The sequence below is a fragment of the Megalobrama amblycephala genome, unplaced genomic scaffold (genome assembly GCF_018812025.1).
Source record: "Megalobrama amblycephala isolate DHTTF-2021 unplaced genomic scaffold, ASM1881202v1 scaffold216, whole genome shotgun sequence".
Classification (NCBI taxonomy): Eukaryota; Metazoa; Chordata; class Actinopteri; order Cypriniformes; family Xenocyprididae; genus Megalobrama; species Megalobrama amblycephala.
Genome location: NW_025953338.1, coordinates 323,739 through 341,068, shown reverse-complemented (window position 1 = coordinate 341,068; position 17,330 = coordinate 323,739). Strand labels below are relative to the sequence as shown.

The 17,330-nt window shown below is 42.0% G+C and overlaps 1 protein-coding gene across 1 annotated transcript; it reads right to left on the bottom strand.

The window, feature by feature from the left end:
• Positions 1 to 4,165: 4,165 nt before the first annotated feature.
• LOC125260971 (stonustoxin subunit alpha-like) lies at positions 4,166 to 11,080 on the bottom strand. The gene is made up of 3 exons (XM_048179516.1): positions 9,543 to 11,080; positions 5,960 to 5,995; positions 4,166 to 4,719 (listed from the first exon to the last, which is right to left on the bottom strand). Exons 1-3 carry the CDS (start codon positions 9,802 to 9,804, stop codon positions 4,166 to 4,168), a joined length of 852 nt encoding a protein of 283 aa, XP_048035473.1. The 5' UTR covers positions 9,805 to 11,080.
• Positions 11,081 to 17,330: the final 6,250 nt, after the last annotated feature.

The following is a 17,330-nucleotide window of genomic DNA, read 5'->3' as shown; positions in this document are numbered from 1 at the left end:
ATTTATTGAGTAAACTGTTCTTTCTGCCTCAAAATGACTTGATTTCAATCATGGCTGTTATATTTGACAGATAATAGCTCATTCAGTCCTTTTTACCTGTTGTAATACCTTTAAATGGTAAATAAAACCCATAAAATGCAGTTTTACACTTGCCGAAAAGTGATTGCAGCCTCTATTTATTGAGTAAACTGTTCTTTCTGCCTCAAAATGACGTGATTTCATTCATGGCTGTTATATTTGACAGATTATAGCTCATTCAGTCATTTTTACCTGTTGAACACCATACAGACTTTATCAAAGAATTTGCTGATTTTCTATCAGAGTTAATACTGGCTGCAGATAAACTCCTTGTTGTTGGTGATTTTAATATCCATGTAGATAATGATAAACACTCATTGGGATTTACATTTACAGACATTCTAAACTCTATTGGTGTTAGACAACACGTGTCAGGACCCACTCATTGTCGTAATCATACTTTACATCTAATATTGTCACATGGAATCGATATTAATGCTGTTGAAATTCTGCAGCAGAGTGACGACATCTCAGATCATTATCTAGTCTTGTGTATACTACAGTTAGTCAAGGCGGCTAAACTGCCTCCCTGCCATAAATATGGTAGAACCATTTCTTCTACCACTAAAGATCGCTTTATAAATAATCTTCCTGATCAGTTTCATCGCCTTAGCATACCAGACAGCTTAGAAGACCTCGATGTTGCAACAGAAACTATTGCCTCTGTCTTTTCCAGCACATTAGACTCAGTTGCTCTATTGTGTTTAAAAAAGATTAAGGAAATTAATCCTATGCCATGGTACAATGAGCACACTCGGGCCCTAATGGTAGCAGCCAGAAAAATGGAGCGCAGCTGGAAGAAAACAAAACTAGAAGTATTTCGCATTTCGTGGAGAGAGAGAATGATACGTACAGAAAGGCCTTAAAAACTGCTAGATCTGTCTATTTTTCAAAACGTTTAGAAGAAAATAAACACAACCCCAGGTATTTATTTGATACAGTGGCTAAATTAACAAGAAATAAAGCTTCAACTTCTGATGTTTCCAAAGAGCACAGCAGTAATGACTTTATGAACTTCTTTACTTGCAAGATTGATGATATTAGAGAGAAAAATTATAACCATGCAACCGTCTACTATGGTATTGTGTCAGTCAGTGCATTGTAGTATTCCATAGAAAAAAATCAATTCATTTACTGCTTTAGGAGAGGAAGAATTGTCTAAACTTGTTAAATCATCAAAATCAACATATATGTTAGACCCTATGCCGACTAAGCTATTGAAAGAGATGCTTCCAGAGGTCATAGATCCTCTTCTTAATATCATTAATTCATCTTTACCATTAGGATACGTACCAAAAACTTTTAAGCTGGCTATTATTAAACCTCTTATTAAGAAACCACAACTTGATCCTAGAGAATGTCAATTACAGGCCGATCTCAAATCTCACTTTTCTGTCAAAAAATACTAGGAAAGGCAGTTTCATCACAACTATGTTCCTTTTAGAAATAGCATCTGTGAGGATTTCCAGTCAGGATTTAGACCGTACCATAGTACTGAGACTGCTCTCATTAGTTACTAATGATTTGCTCTTATCATCAGATCGTGGTTGTATCTCTCTATTAGTGTTACTGGATCTTAGTGCTGCATTTGACACTATTTGATCACAACATTCTTTTAAATAGACTTGAAAACTATGTTGGCATTAGTGGAATTGCATTGGCATGGTTCAAATCATACTTATCTGACCGTTATCAGTTTGTAGTAGTAAACGAAGAGAGGTCATATCAATCACAAGTTAAATATGGAGTACCGCAAGGCTCAGTACTAGGACCGTTGCTTTTCACTCTGTACATGCTACCCTTGGGAGATATCATTAGGAAGCATGACGTTAGTTTTCACTGTTACGCTGATGATACTCAGCTCTATATTTCTTCGCGCCCTGACGAAACTTACCAATTCACAAAATTAACGGAATGTATAGCTGATATAAAAAACTGGATGACCAGTAATTTCCTACTACTAAATTCAGAAATTCTAATTTTTGGGCCGAAAACTACTTCACGTAATAACCTAGAATATTGTCTAACACTTGATGGCTGCTCTGTTAAGTCTTCGTCGTCAGCTAGGAACCTGGGTGTGCTCTTTGATACCAATCTTTCATTTGAAGGCCATGTTACTAGCATCTGCAAAACTGCATTCTTCCATCTTAAAAATATATCTAAACTACAACATATGCTCTCAATGAAGAATGCAGAACAGTTAGTTCATGCGTTCATGACCTCGAGGCTAGATTACTGTAACGCTCTACTGGGTGGTTGTTCCTCCCGCTTGATAAATAAACTACAGCTCGTACAAAATGCAGCAGCTAGAGTTCTTACTAGAACTAGGAAGTATGACCATATTAGCCCAGTTGTGTCATCACTGCATTGGCTTCCTGTTAAACAACGTATAGATTTTAAAATCTTGCTAATTACTTACAAAGCACTAAATGGTTTAGCCCCCCAGTACCTGAGCGAGCTCTTAATGCATTATAGTCCTTCAAGTTTATTGCGATCTCAGAATTCAGGCCAGCTGATAATACCTAGAATATCAAAATCAACCGCAGGTGGTAGATCCTTCTCCTATTTGGCACCTAAACTCTGGAACAATCTTCCATTGTTCGGGATGCAGACACACTCTGTCAGTTTAAATCTAGACTAAAAACGCATCTCTTTAACCTGGCATACACATAACACATTATCAATTTATATTTTCAAATCCGTTAAAGGATTATTAGGCTGCATAAATTAGGTCAGCCGGAACCGGGAACACTTCCTATAACACCAGATGTACTCGTTACATCAGAAAAAAAATGGCATAATATTAGTCTTTCTGTTTATCCCAAGGTTTACCGTAGTCAACCGGATCCGGGCCATATCCAGCTGAGACCAAGGACCGGCGCCATGACACGACCACAACGCAGTCCTGAAGTATCATCGGAGATCGAGTCAACTAGATCATCCATTGTGAAGGCCTCATCAACACGACAGCCAGTGCCACAGATCCTCAACAGACCGTCCATCCCGGCGTGATGAATACGATCCTCAACTGGATGGAACTGAAATAAATACTTTGATTGTTGCGATCCTATCAGATTTATGATAGCAACCTGATTCGTAACAAAGCACTGTTCGCCAGAGGAGAACTGGCCCCCCGACTAAGCCTGGTTTCTCCCAAGGTGTTTTTCTCAATTTTAACACCTGTTTGCCACCTGATGTCACCTGTTGGAGTTTGGGTTCCTTGCCGCTGTCGCCTTTGGCTTGCTTAGTTGGGGACACTTGACATTGACTTGACATTTGATATTCAACAGTATTCTTGACATTTATTCAACAGTGCTTTGATCTGCCTGCATTGACACTATTCTTTAAGAGCTGCTGTGCAGCAAAAATAATGTACCAGTTATCACTGTAAAGCTGCTTTGACACAATCTGCATTGTAAAAAGCGCTATATAAATAAAGGTGACTTGACTTGACTACTCTTTTATGATCACTTGAGGTTTCTGACACACTTATTCTCTCGCCTACTGTATAGTAGAGAAGTAGACGGTTTGAGACTCTTTCAGTCAGAGTGTCTCAACTCTCATATTTAATGAATGAATAGTTGTTCTCACTGTCCAATGACAGCGCGTGTTACATTCACAGTGACAGAGGATTGGCTCTTCACACTGAGGTGAAAGCTGATTGGTTGCTCCACGTGTGTCCTGACCAATGGCGTTTTTAACTCGACTGACAAACGGATAAAGAAAAGCAATTGGCCAATGCTTTTAAAAAGAGATTTAAAATGATTTATTAATGTACGTTTAAAACATGAATCAAATAAACAGTTTTAAATGTGTGTATTTATTGATACGTGTAAAAATGTCCATTTGTGTGTGAATGATTAAATTGATGAATTGATTGTTGATGTTATTTTTCAGTGGGTTAGTGGATCTAAATCTGTAAGTGTCACTCCTGCTCCTCATAACGACACCACATGACACAATATACATGAACACTGAGTTCAACATTTATTACAATATTTCAACATTTACTTCATCATGTGATTCTGAGTCATTAACACACATTTATTGTGTCCTGATATTTCAGTGTTAATGTAATGAAGAGACTCTAGAACAGTTTCACTGATGATCCAGACCAAACATTAAACCCAGGATAGAGCGGTTGAGTGAATGTGGTCTGGACTGTGTGGATGAGGATCATTGTGTCTCCAGAGACGCTGTAGAAGGACAGAGTTCCTGCACTGTGATCCACATACACTCCTGTTCTATAGTAATTCTTCTCATTCACTGTTCTGCTGATGATGGACTCTACAGGGAGATCAGTGTGTATCTCATTGTGTCTGAATGAGTAACTGTCAGGAGAGCATCTCAAACTCCAGGACTGATCATTAGATCCAAACAAACACTCATCACCCCGTCCCTTCCTGCTGATGCTCTTATATGACACTGATATACACACAATATCTCCACTCCACTCAATCTCCCAGTAACAGTGTCGATCACTCACACTCTCTCTACACATCACCTGACAATACCCATCAAATCTGTCTGGATGATCAGGATATGACTGTGGTGTGTCAGTGACAGTAATCAGTGTGTTCCTCTCAGACAGACGGAGGAGTTTATTCACTGTGTTCAGATCCGCAGTGATCCGATGGGAATCTGATGGAGATAAAACACATCACAATCAGGAATCATCTTTTAATCTACACTGTAAACATGATTTCTGCTGCTTGTTAAATGAACTTCATTAAAATGAGTTAAAGCACACAATTACTGCACATTCTGTCCTGATTTAATGGAGTAAATCCACTTAAACACGTCAAACTGAAGTTCACTTCATCATTATTGGTGTTGAACGAACTGAAACTGGGCAGTTCCCAGCATGCTTTGCTCTGGTCTGGATCTATCCCAGAATCTGAGGAGTTCATGTAGGATTTGTCTCAGATCTGAACTTGATTTAGGATCTTCTGGTCTCTAGTTGTGAATCTTAAAGCCTCCATCAGTTCGGTGATCGACTCTCAGGTCTGTTACCAAGAGCAGCTGCTGTGAAGAAACGCTCCAGATTATTGTGAATTCTTATAAATTCAGCAGCAGTTGATTTCATGTTGTATTGGTGCCCTCATGTGGGTTGTGAGAGAACTGCAGGCAAAAAGGCAGTTGCAATGTGTACTGCACGCTGTGGGTCGGTAAGCTTATGCTCTGTCCCAATTTAGTTAAATATAATATTCGATTATAATGCCAAATAAGTTGAGTGTTTTATGTTTATGATTTAGTTAGGGTAATATTTTGACCATTTAATTTGACTATTAAGATATATTTTATAAGTTATTTGGCCTTATTTTTGTGAACTCTAGCAAGACCACGGTTAATGTTATTTTATTTTTATTTAGGTCACTTATGCCTGCAGCAAAAGAAACCACTAAAAGGGTGATTTATTTATTTCTGCAGCCTGCAGTAAAAAGAAGTAATAATAATGATGATAATAATAATTCCTTACATTTATATAGCGCAGTAATACACTAAACCAGCATTTGTGTTCATGCATTTATTGTTCTGCCAGAGACTGAGTCTGTCGCAGTGTTCGTACACATCACAGAGCGGAGGAGAAAGACCACCTCCGTCACATTTGTTCACATGCTCCGTGTCTGTTGTGCAGCGCATGTGTGATCGGTCTCTGTAATAATAACTCAAAAGTTTGTGCATCTCTGTGATAGAGATCAAAACAGGTGTGCTTTTAATGAAGTGCTGCAGAAAGACAAGTTTTGATAGAAAAGACAAAGCCTACCCCTGTATTTCATGAGTCTGTCATTATCAGTGTTTTGAGTCAAAGTTTCTCCTTCTCCAGGAAGAACATGAACACACTCAATGAGTTTATCTGCTTGTTTTCTCAGTGACTTACATTGTAGGAAGTCATTCCTGGTCCTGGGATCAGTTCCTGTGGAAATAAACAGACATGAAGAGTGTGATTATAATCAGGAGAAAATGATCCCTGCATCCATCGCTAACACATGCAGAAATCCTCCAACACAGAAGATATTTAAAGAAATGTCTCTCCTCTTTACAGAACCTAAATCCTGACACAACCACTACTGAGGGATTGATATCATTATTGACACACATGTCGCCATATTTGATTTGTCTTCTGTAGACATGAACTGATCACAGATCTGATTAGAGAGGTAATGTAACCGTCTGTGACACAACCCTTAAAATCTGCAAACTGTGAGAAATAACATGGAAATTTACGGTGACTGGGAGCAACCTGGAATTAAGAATGATAAAATAACTGCGGAATTAAGAAATTATTATTGTTTGAATGCTGTCTATATAGTCAACATCGCGCGCAATTGTTACGGTACACAGGAGGCAGACACAGATGTAAACAGGTATTGGTAGTTTATTGACCACAGTAGAGCATGAGATATCAGACAGGTGAGTAAACAGGATGCAGATGATGTTAGACTGGTAGTATGAGGAATAGTTACTGTCCTTTCCGTTGCAGGTAGAGATATGTTGGAGCTTGGAGATCGCTGGAGTAACTTGGAGCTGACTGGAACACACTCACACAGCAGACGAGGCACACAGAGGGAAGGAGACACGCTGGAGACAGGTGAGTATACGAAGAGGAGTCCTTGAGGTAAGCATAACAGGAAGTATATGCGAACGAGACCGGACATGGAGTGCTGTGTGTGTGTGCTCTTTATGATGCTGTTGATGAGTGAGGTGATGAGGTGCAGGTGGCGGTGATCAGTACTCTGGAGATGGCGTGCGTTGTGATTGGGTGATGTTGGAACCTGACGTGTCCGTGACAGCAATGTAATAAGCTATAAATAGCCTATTGCGCGCGATGTTGCCACTATAGCATTCAAATGAAGTTTGTTATTATCAATTTGATAACAAACTTCATTTAATGATAATGAACATTTATCCATCCCATCTCACAGCCTTTTAATCTGATTGTGTCTTTATTATAATAATAATAATAATTATTATTATTATTATTATGCCTATTAAACCTGAATAAAATGATGAACAAAATTAAGTTTTTGTCTAGGCTATATCAGTGAATGGATTAACTTTTTTTTTTTTTTTAAGCTTAAATATTCTTTTAACAACCAATTAATAATAATAAATTATTTGAACTTCATTCAAATGCTGTCACGGGCACGAGGGTCTACAAATGATAACAGACGCTCATTTATCCTATCTTCACGGCTACAATACAGTCATAAAGTCACATTTTATTGGCATGATCTGGCATTTAAAGTATTTACAAAATATAGCTAACAACATAATATAGGCCTACAGAAAGGATACACGAAATGAAGGGGAAAATAAAGCAAATAGGGCTACATAACAATGAAACTTTTAACCAATAATGATAGCCTAATAATAATAATAAATAATGTAAAAATATGAAATAAAAAAATTAACAATCAGTGAATGGATTTAAAAGACTGTTGGATGTGATAAAAATATACTTTACTATACTATATATATACTATATATTTATTGATAAACTTCATTCGAATGCTGCTGTAGGCATCGCACACAACACAATTGGCAACATGTTACTATAATCACTTCTTAATTCCGTGCTTTTTCTTAATTAAAAATAAATATTATTATAATCTTATCCATTTCTGATAGTTCCAGGTTGCTATGGTAGCGCAGATTGTTTACACATGTAACTCGTGGCCATGAGAAATAGATGTCGTTCCCTCAACATGACTTTACATCGCGTGGCCACGAGATCGTTTTGTTGAGGTCACAACATCCTTATGTCGTGGCCACGAGATCCACGACTTATTATCACGTTCCCACGAGTTTATATGTCGTGGCCACGACAAAACTAAGTGAACCGAACATGTCCCCTCCTGGTCACCGTAGAAATTGAAGAGAATAATAGTTTTAATCTCAGACCTCCTTGTTAGTCTTTTTCAAAGAGATACCGAGTATGACACATTTATTGATCAGTCAATCATTGATTAGCCTATATTATAATTCTACTGTTTACTATGAACACTTCTGTGAATACATGGAAGCCACAGTTTAGTTCTAATTAAATATGTTTTAAATACTGATATCTTAAATTCTTAAAACACATTGTTATCAGATATTCATTCAGCTCTTGGTATCAGTAGAATCAACAGTATGTAAATGTGTGATATTAACAGTAAATATGGGCTGCAGTCGACTCTGTTAGTGCTGTTAGAAGTGACCAGAGTTTGATGAGTCCATCTCTTCTCTCCTTCAGTTCACCAGGATCAACCGGTTTAGCCCGTTTTACTTTTCCCCTCTTACAATTGCCATGTGATTTCTCAAAATTTAAAGATTTAAAAGGTTGTCATGTTTTTAAAAATCTTTCCAATTTTTCCAACATTCAAGGCAACAATGGCTGGAAAGATATATATGCATTCTGAGCTCTTTCTCTGTGAAATTATGTTTATATTGTGCATCAAAAATGTACTTTCACTTTAATTGAGCGTGAGAAGTGAAGCAAAAATAGACTCGGCACAGAAAACCCTCACTTTGCTGCTCATGTGACGCACCTGCTCCCGGTGTGAATGCATCCATTGGCTAACATGCATGCTAAAAAAACACACTGCTCATGCTTGCAGTATGAAACTGGCGTAATACCAAAGCCACTGGAAGGCAAGCCTGCAACCTTTAGCCAAAAAAGTGTAACAGCTAACGCTAATGCTCCGCCCCCCGTGGTACACAGGGAATGAGACCGGAGGCTGTTTTTTGAATGGATGTCAATGGATGAGAGGGTTAATCATGCTGATTAAACAGCTTTTGTGGGGAAATAGCTAATCATTTAAATAATCCACAGCCTGTTTGCTAATCTTCAGCATGTTTTACACTAAACAATACTTTTGTTGGGAACTATATGTAGATTTTAGCTTGATTAAAATGTATTTTTTTATAGAAGGCAGACTAGGGAATGTTGTGACTGATGTCACTGCCATTACACGATAGGCTGAGAGGTGAGCATGTGATTAAGTTAGCCGTTACGCTTTCTCCAATGGTAAGAGATACAGACCCTCTCATCTCCCTATAATATACAATCTCTGGTAATACTTGGAGTAGGTGCATAAACCTTGCGCACTGTATACATACTTTAGTAAAGCTTATAGACTCGGTAGCTTCTGCGGCACGAACACAAGCATGTGTTCAGATTTATCCATTCTGGGACCCGGTTTAATAAAAATAGTGGCTCCAGGCTCCCAAAACACTGGATCTGTCTGGACGAAACACCGATACAGTACAAAATCTTTACGGATACATCTATATGCATCTCTGTGTGGACGGGCTCTCAGAGAGAAAGCCGTTTTCTCACACAGCGCACCGCTGCTGCTCGTCAGAGACACAGAGAGAGGCGTGTCTGTGCAGGAAAACTGAAGTGTGTTCAGAAAAATCAATTCTTCAGTTTCACTTTTATTCTTTAAACAGATTTCATTTTAACATTAACCTGTTACCTTGCTTGTGTTTCTTCTCCAACTTATCAGCCAGATGGTTTTGGTTCATCTTTCTCAGGATGTCCACCGTGATCTTCACAGCTCTTTCTGGTCCAAAACACCTCATGATCAGGTCCACTGTGTCAAGAGTGTCTGCCTTCTCCAGATCAGTCTTTTTAATACAGTAATGTTTCTCTAAGTGCCATTTAAACCGCTTCAGTTTATCTTTTTCTAGCTCATCCAGAGCATCCAGAAGATTTTCACATAAAACAGACTCCATCATTCTTCACGTCTGCAGGACAAGACACAGAAAGTCATCTGATTTGTGTTAGACAGCTATAATTACTTGAAAAGATCAAATAATTGCCTTATTTGACATGTTTAATTGTCACTTACTGATGCTGAAGGTCTGGAATCGTTTCATTTAAATCTCCATAGGTCAGTATTTTATGAAGCATTTTTACAGGTAAGTAGAGGTTAGCAGAGTCCTTGAGGTAAGCATAACAGGTAGGTATGCGTTAATGAGACCGGACAGTGCCTGAATGCTCTGAAGTGTCTTATATGCTGCGGTGGTGATGAGTGCTAATGAGTGTCAGGTGTGGCTTGTTAATACTCAGGAGGGGGAGTACGTTGTGATTGGGAGAGTGTAGAGCCTGGCGTGTCTGTGACAAATAGTTAAATATTGGCATATATTTGGAAATAACCCTTAAAAAGTAAAAATAAATAAATGGATAGAGGTCACATGGAGACATTATCACAGTTGTTTTGTTCCTTTTAAAATCACTATAATAACTGAAAACCCCCAAATGGCCCAGGGGGGTATTCCAGAAAGCAAGGTTATCTTAACGTCACATATACCCTGAATTCTCGGTTGATTAACCCAAACCTTGCTTACTTGAGGTATGCTGATTCCAAAAACTCATCCAGGAGTAAGTTCAGCCAACGCAGAGTATGTTCCCGGTTAACACACAAGACATTCTCAATTCTCAATCGATGATTCACCATGGAAACAGACCCTAAGAAAACAGCGGTTGCAATCTAGTCTCATAGGAAAGACGTACCTGTTGGAACATTTTAGCGAGTCGTCAAAATACGTGCCAATACGTACATATCACTGCAGTTTCCAACAGAAATGAACTTTTAATTGTTTTCATACACGGTTACGATCACAGGGTCAGATTATGCATTAATAAAGACTCGTTTTCACGTCTCCTTGCACAATATTATGTTATGACTTCAAAACGCTTTTTTACCAAAGTGCACGATTTGTAAACGAATATATTTTGGACTATGCATTGCTTAACCAGCTCCATATGTTTCGCTTTTTTGATGTAACAAAGCTTGCTCGGTAACTCACCTGATCGACTCACTTAAATAGCACATGTGAAGGATGTATTGTTGGAACGCGAGCGAAGTACAAAGCCTATAATTTACATAATAAATAATAGTTTAGCATTCAAATCACGAATATGGAAACATTTGGATTTGTGCCGAAATGGAGAGGTAGGCGACATGTTCTTTTATTTTTCGTTATAGTTCTGTTCTGAATAGGCTACCGTTTATAGGTTCCCTTTCAAAAGGGAACTTCTACTCTGCGCTGACTGCGCTACGGGGAACGTCCTCCGTGACCCGTGCTCGAAATGCCAAAAATCACCACACTCCAATCCTATTGGCCGGCGACAGCCTATCACGTCAAACGGCGCGAACCGTGATGTATATAAAGGGAGCGCCTGGGGAAACAGCCGACATCCTTTTGCCTTTTGCTCGTGCCTTTTTCACTCTGCCAATATGTCTGCTAAATCGTTCAGGAAGTGTGCTGATCCTTGTCCCAGGTTTCTGACACCGGAGGACACACACAACTTGTGCGTTTTCTGTCTGGGCGAGGAGCACGCACGGTCAGTACTCGAGGGTGCTGCCTGTGCTAACTGTGAGCGTTTTCCTATGAAAACGCTCCGTTCTCGTTTGGCCCTCTTCTTGAGGGGAGAGGTGCCACCACCGCTGCCTGGTGGTTCCGGCCCCGCTCGTGCTGAGGCTCAGCGGCGATTGAAATCGTGGGGCTTGCAGGTGGAGCTCGCTGAAGAATTTGAGAGGGGTGTCTGTCTTTCTCAAGCTGAAGCAACTGACGAGGACGCGCTTCTGGCGGATGACGACGATGTTTTATCTTTAACATCCTCGGACCCAGGAGCGAGTGCTCTCTTGGTCCAAAGCCCCGGAGAGCAGAAGATGGCCGAGGTGGGAGAAGCGGGCGAGCCCGCGGCTCCCGCTAGGCCTCCCTGCGCGGCGTTTTTCGGAGTTGCTGGAGGTTATGGAACGCGCCTCGAGCAGACTGCAGCTGCCCTGGGAGCGCGTGAGGAGGGAACCCGCTCGCAGCAGGTTAGACGATCGTTTTCTCTCTACCCATGGCCCGGCAACTCTGGCGAGGGCTCTGCCATCCAAAGCGTTGAAGGTGACGTCACGTTTGAATGGCAGGGCTTACGCCGCTGCAGGTCAGCCTGGTGCGGCGTTGCACACTATGGCGGTGCTTTTGGCGTACCAGGCTGATCTGCTTACGGATCTTGATCAGGGAGGCGAAGACGCGCTAGATCTTGCATCCCGCTCAGATCCAGCTCTGGGCCCAGACAGCCGGGAGATCCCGGGCCGTCTCGAGCCGAGGCTCAGAGGCAGACCCAGAGGGAAAGTGTCGCCACTCGTGCGCCTCCTCCTCCTCGGAGTAAGTCGCAGAGACGGCGAGATGCTAGAAGGAAGAAGCAAGATCTGAGGGAGGTGATCGAGGAGCGGCGCCAGCAGGGCCGGTAATCGATCTCCGCTCTCGCGAGGGCTTTTTCTCGCCCTCGCTCTTCCTTCGCCTCCTGGTAGCGTTTGTGACATTTATATGCTGCGGGCTTTACAGTCGGGCTGATGTTGCGGGCCTATGATGAATATATTCCTGACGGCCCGCCGTCTGGCTTGATAGTGAAAGTGCTTTTGGGCTGATGGGACTTTGGATTTTCCCCTCCGTGTGACGAATCGGGGAGGAATCTGCGTTCTACGAGCCGCAGGAGGTGAGCCAGGTCCATTTTTCATTCTCAATATAGACCTTGCTTTTCCTGTATAGCTTCCCGTGCATATAGTTGTCATCTGTTCATGTTTTTATGGGGTTATTTGGGCAAATAACTGTATGTTACAGGCAGGCCCTTTATGGCCGCTTTGTTGTTTAGCGTTGGTGTAGTTTCTTGGCTGATACTGTGTATAGCTAGAAGTAGCTTTCGCTATTGTCAGTTATGTGTTGGCCGGGTTTTCGGCCACCTAATGCTGTCGCTCGCGCTGCTTTCTCCGTGTGTTTGGGAATTTGTAGCCCGAGTGTAGCTTGGTCTACATACAGTCCTTAGCTAGCAGCTAGGCTAGAACTAGGTTAGGTGTGTGTTTGTTTACACCCCCCTGTCATGACTATCCCCCTGCGGTTGTATAGTTCCTAGTTCTGGCCTCCTTCTGAGGAAGTTGCTGGCCGTTTTTTGCCCATATTTCCCCTTCATATGTTTATGCAGGCGTATTATGTAAGCGTGCTTGTGCTGCCACAGGTTACACCTGTTCTCTATGATAGCAGGCTTTATCCGGCCTCTATATTTGAATACGGTGTTGTTGTTGTACTCCCCGGTTTGGGTTTGTGTTTCACTGAGTGCATCACCTGTTGGATCGCACACTCAGGATGAGTGTTGGGAATTTTGTTTACCCGACTTCTCCCGGTCGTTTGCACCACAGCATCTGGGGTTCATTGCTGTTTGATTGTTGGCTATTTGTTTTTAGCCTCTCTGTATACAGCTTGTTTTGGACACAGCGCTGTTGGTTTACGATGCTCGTTACGCTCACGCTGACCAACATTGCCTGCTGGAATGTGTATGCCTAGGCTCAGGTTGTGTAACTAGTTCCCTTAAATTTGTCATTTTAGGTTATACTGGCCCTTCCTTGTAGCTAGGGCCCTGTCATGACCACGGGCTAGTGCCACATGGTTCTTTAAGTAGCAGGCCTCTCCAGGCCTCTCTTATAGCTTCCTGTTGGCCCAGCTACGCTGGTCGTGTACGGGCATCATTCCATGATTGGGTTAATGCACTAGCTATCGCCGCGCGCTTTAAGATTACAGGCCGCTTTCAGGCATTCCTTTGCTAGCATGTCAGAGTTTAGCTTGGTACTCCTCTCACTGAGAGTAAAAGATGTTTTTTACTAAGTATTTTGTGCATTTATTCCCTTTAGTGATATCACTGCCACAAGCTGATGCCACGTGCCGGCTGGGATTATAGGCCCATGGGGCCTTTCCTTAGCGCATGATGGTGTATGCTGTACTCCTCTTGCTTAAAGAGTAGAAAGGTACTTCACAGAGTGCACTGCTCGTTGGTTTGTGTTGGACAGGCTGTCTCGTGGGCACTTGCAGCTGTTATGTCTTGGTGTTTGCTCCACCTTGATATGCAATAGGGTGTCGCCCTACAGACCATCCTGGGCTACCGCCGTCTGCATTCAGTTCTCTGGTGAACTCTGGTTATGTTGTAGGCCCTTTTTCCCGGCCTCCATGACTATGTGCCCGCTTTACGGTCTGTCTGTTAGGTTGAGCTTTGTACTTCCCTTCGGGGTTGACTGCGTAATTGTGCTTAGCTCCCTAAGCTGGTTTGGTTGTAGACTTCTATGAAGTCTCCCGTTAGACCGGCCCCCAGGCTGGTTTGTGCTCCCCTGGGTCAGGGGTCTTTAGCGCACAGCCTCCTCAGCACCTTGTTAACGGCTGAGTAGATCCTTGGTTGAGTGGTTGTACTCCCCTCATACGAGGGTCCATAGCGTTTAGCTGAGTTCCGCTCTCCAGGATGCCCATCTCTGCGTGTGGGTTTGAGTTGTTTACTGCCTTTCGCAGTCGCTCTTTCCTGCTCTCCTCTCTGGAGTTTGCGCTTGGAGATTCTGTATATCAGACAAGGTTGGCTAGGCCAGATTTAGCTTCGCTGGATCTGGCTAGGCCTCCTTGGTGGCAGCGGGATGGGTTTTCCCCCCGAGTGACTGGCCGAGGTTCCTTTGGTTCCTTGGCCACATTCCCTTAAAGGGACCACCCCCTCTCGGGCTGTTGGTTCCAGATGCTCGAGCAGCCTTGGTAGGCTTTTTTCGGAAGGCCTCTTTTAGGCTCAGCTTGGGCTGTTGGCCGTAGTGAATGCTGTCACTGACAGCCTTGGAGTTCTGCCCCCGGTTTTTCCCTGGAACTGCCGGATGTGTGTCCAGACTTTTGGACTGGCATTCTCCTCTAGCATGGCGGCATGGGTATATCGTTCCCCGTAGCGCAGTCAGCGCAGAGTAGAAGTTCCCTTTCGAAAGGGACCGTCTCAGGTTACATATGTAACCATGGTTCCCTGAGAACAGGGAACGAGACTCTGCGCTTTCATGCCATGCTGCGGGATGCCTGCTACAGTCGCTCAAAGACAAGAAGATGTCGGCTGTTTCCCCAGGCGCTCCCTTTATACGTCATGGTTCACGCCGTTTGACGTGATAGGCTGTCGCCGGCCAATAGGATTGGAGTGTGGTGATTTTTGGCATTTCGAGCACGGGTCACGGAGGACGTTCCCCGTAGCGCAGTCAGCGCAGAGTCTCGTTCCCTGTTCTCAGGGAAGCATGGTTACATATGTAACCTGAGACGATTTGTTGTCTATAGCTATATGTTCTGTTTAAACCGTCTAACCGATAGTATTAATTGGTCCAACTTCTTGGTTAACAGTTAAAGGCTCTCTAAGCGATCCTGGGTGGAGTAACTTCCTGTGGACGTTCAAAGTGTTGTCAAACAAAACAGAGGCTAGCTAGACCCTCCCTCCTTCTCCTCCTCCTGGCCCTCCCCTCCATGCTTCCTGAAACAGTCATGAACGCGCATTTAAAATGTAAGTAGCTTGCGTATTGACGCTGCTTGTCGGTTATTGGCTGGAGCATGTTTATTATGCTAAGTGGTACAGGCTGCACCAGTTTGTTTTTATTGCCATTTTCTGAGCTTGTGGCGACTATAGAGACCGCGTTTTTTTACAGTGTGTTCAGGGGACAGGCAGCTAGCGGATAGTGAGGAGATGTTTGCTGTATGTGACAAAAAATGTTTTGGCCTAAAAACACGTGACTTCGCTTAGAGCAAGTTTAACTAGTCAATTACGAGCATCCCTAAATAAAACTTTCCAATGCGAATGGCGTGCTTTTTCTCTCACGATTCTCTTTCTCTATGAGAGTCTTCTTCTGGCTGTAGCATGTTGTCTCGCTTTTCATGAAGTATTTGCCAGTGTTGTTTTTGTTTTTCCGCACGCTGTTTCGAGCAGCAGAGCAGCCTGCCTTAGCTTGTAAAAAAGTAGCTTTTTACTGTGGTAGTGCTAATAAATGTTTAAACTAACATTGTGATATGTTTATATTAGTGTTTCATATCTATGGCTTTTATTGAACAAGTGTTGATTTGAGAGTCTAAACTGATCAAACGTGCTCAACTCACTGTCGGCTGCTGTGGTTGTCATTATAAGAAACAAACTTCAATTTAATAAACAAAGAAGTCCTCCAAACATTTTTCTAAATTAACTTAATAAAGAAATGAAAAGGATTACAACTACTTTGCAAATAAAAACAAAACTGAACATTTTAATGGCTGCAACAAAGGCTGCGTTATGGAGAGGATTAAAAAAAAAAAAAAAAACGAGCTCCAGTCGGGCTCGGGCCAAAAATTCTGACAAGCTGACGGACACAGGCCGGGCTAGGGCCTGAGGGTCTCGGGCCAGGGCCGGGCTAGGGCCAAGATTTGTGGCCCGTGCAGGGCTCTAATACAGTATTGACACAAATACTTCAGCTACAGTCATATTTGCATTATATCTCAGTTAATACCTGTTCAAATAACTTCAGAAAAGTCTGCACATTTTCACACGTTTTAGTGAATAAAATAACTGATTTATGATCCATAATAATTCAACAGTAGTTACAGTAAATATATTTAATGAAGTGAGATGATGAATGTCATATTTGATGATGATCATATACAGAATGATCATATTTCACACGCAGCAGATGATTCATACAGCATTCAGACATTTCACACATTCATCATCAATTCATATCTGACTTATGATTGGAGCACAAACACTAGAGGAACATCACATGACTGATGACAGTCACATGTTCTTCATCAATTTAATGTGTCATGATATTTCAGTATTAATGTAATGAAGAGACTCTATAACATTGACTCTATAACATTGATTTATCATCAGCTCAAAGCATTATGGGTAGAGTCTCTCTGTCACTGATTCATCATCAGCTCAAAGCATTATGGGTAGAGTCTCTCTGTTCTGATTCATCATCAGCTCAAAGCATTATGGGTAGAGTCTCTGTTCTGATTCATCATCAGCTCAAAGCATTATGGGTAGAGTCTCTCTGTTCTGATTCATCATCAGCTCAAAGCATTATGGGTAGAGTCTCTCTGTTCTGATTCATCATCAGCTCAAAGCATTACGGGTAGAGTCTCTCTGTTCTGCTTCATCCTCAGCTCAAAGCATTATGGGTAGAGTCTCTGTTCTGATTCATCATCAGCTCAAAGCATTATGGGTAGAGTCTCTGTTCTGATTCATCATCAGCTCAAAGCATTATGGGTAGAGTCTCTGTTCTGATTCATCATCAGCTCAAAGCATTATGGGTAGAGTCTCTGTTCTGATTCATCATCAGCTCAAAGCATTATGGGTAGAGTCTCTCTGTTCTGATTCATCTTCAGCTCAAAGCATTATGGGTAGAGTCTCTGTTCTGATTCATCATCAGCTCAAAGCATTATGGGTAGAGTCTCTCTGTTCTGATTCA

Bases quoted from the DNA above. Each gene is read 5' to 3' on its own strand.
- LOC125260971 (XM_048179516.1), bottom strand. From the start codon at position 9,804: ATGATGGAGTCTGTTTTATGTGAAAATCTTCTGGATGCTCTGGATGAG. The intron at 5,996-9,542 runs GTAACAGGTTAA...TTATTTCCACAG, and splicing joins GGAGAAGAAACACAAGCAAG to GAACTGATCCCAGGACCAGG. The intron at 4,720-5,959 runs GTAAGTCACTGA...TATCTCCATCAG, and splicing joins CAGGAATGACTTCCTACAAT to ATTCCCATCGGATCACTGCG.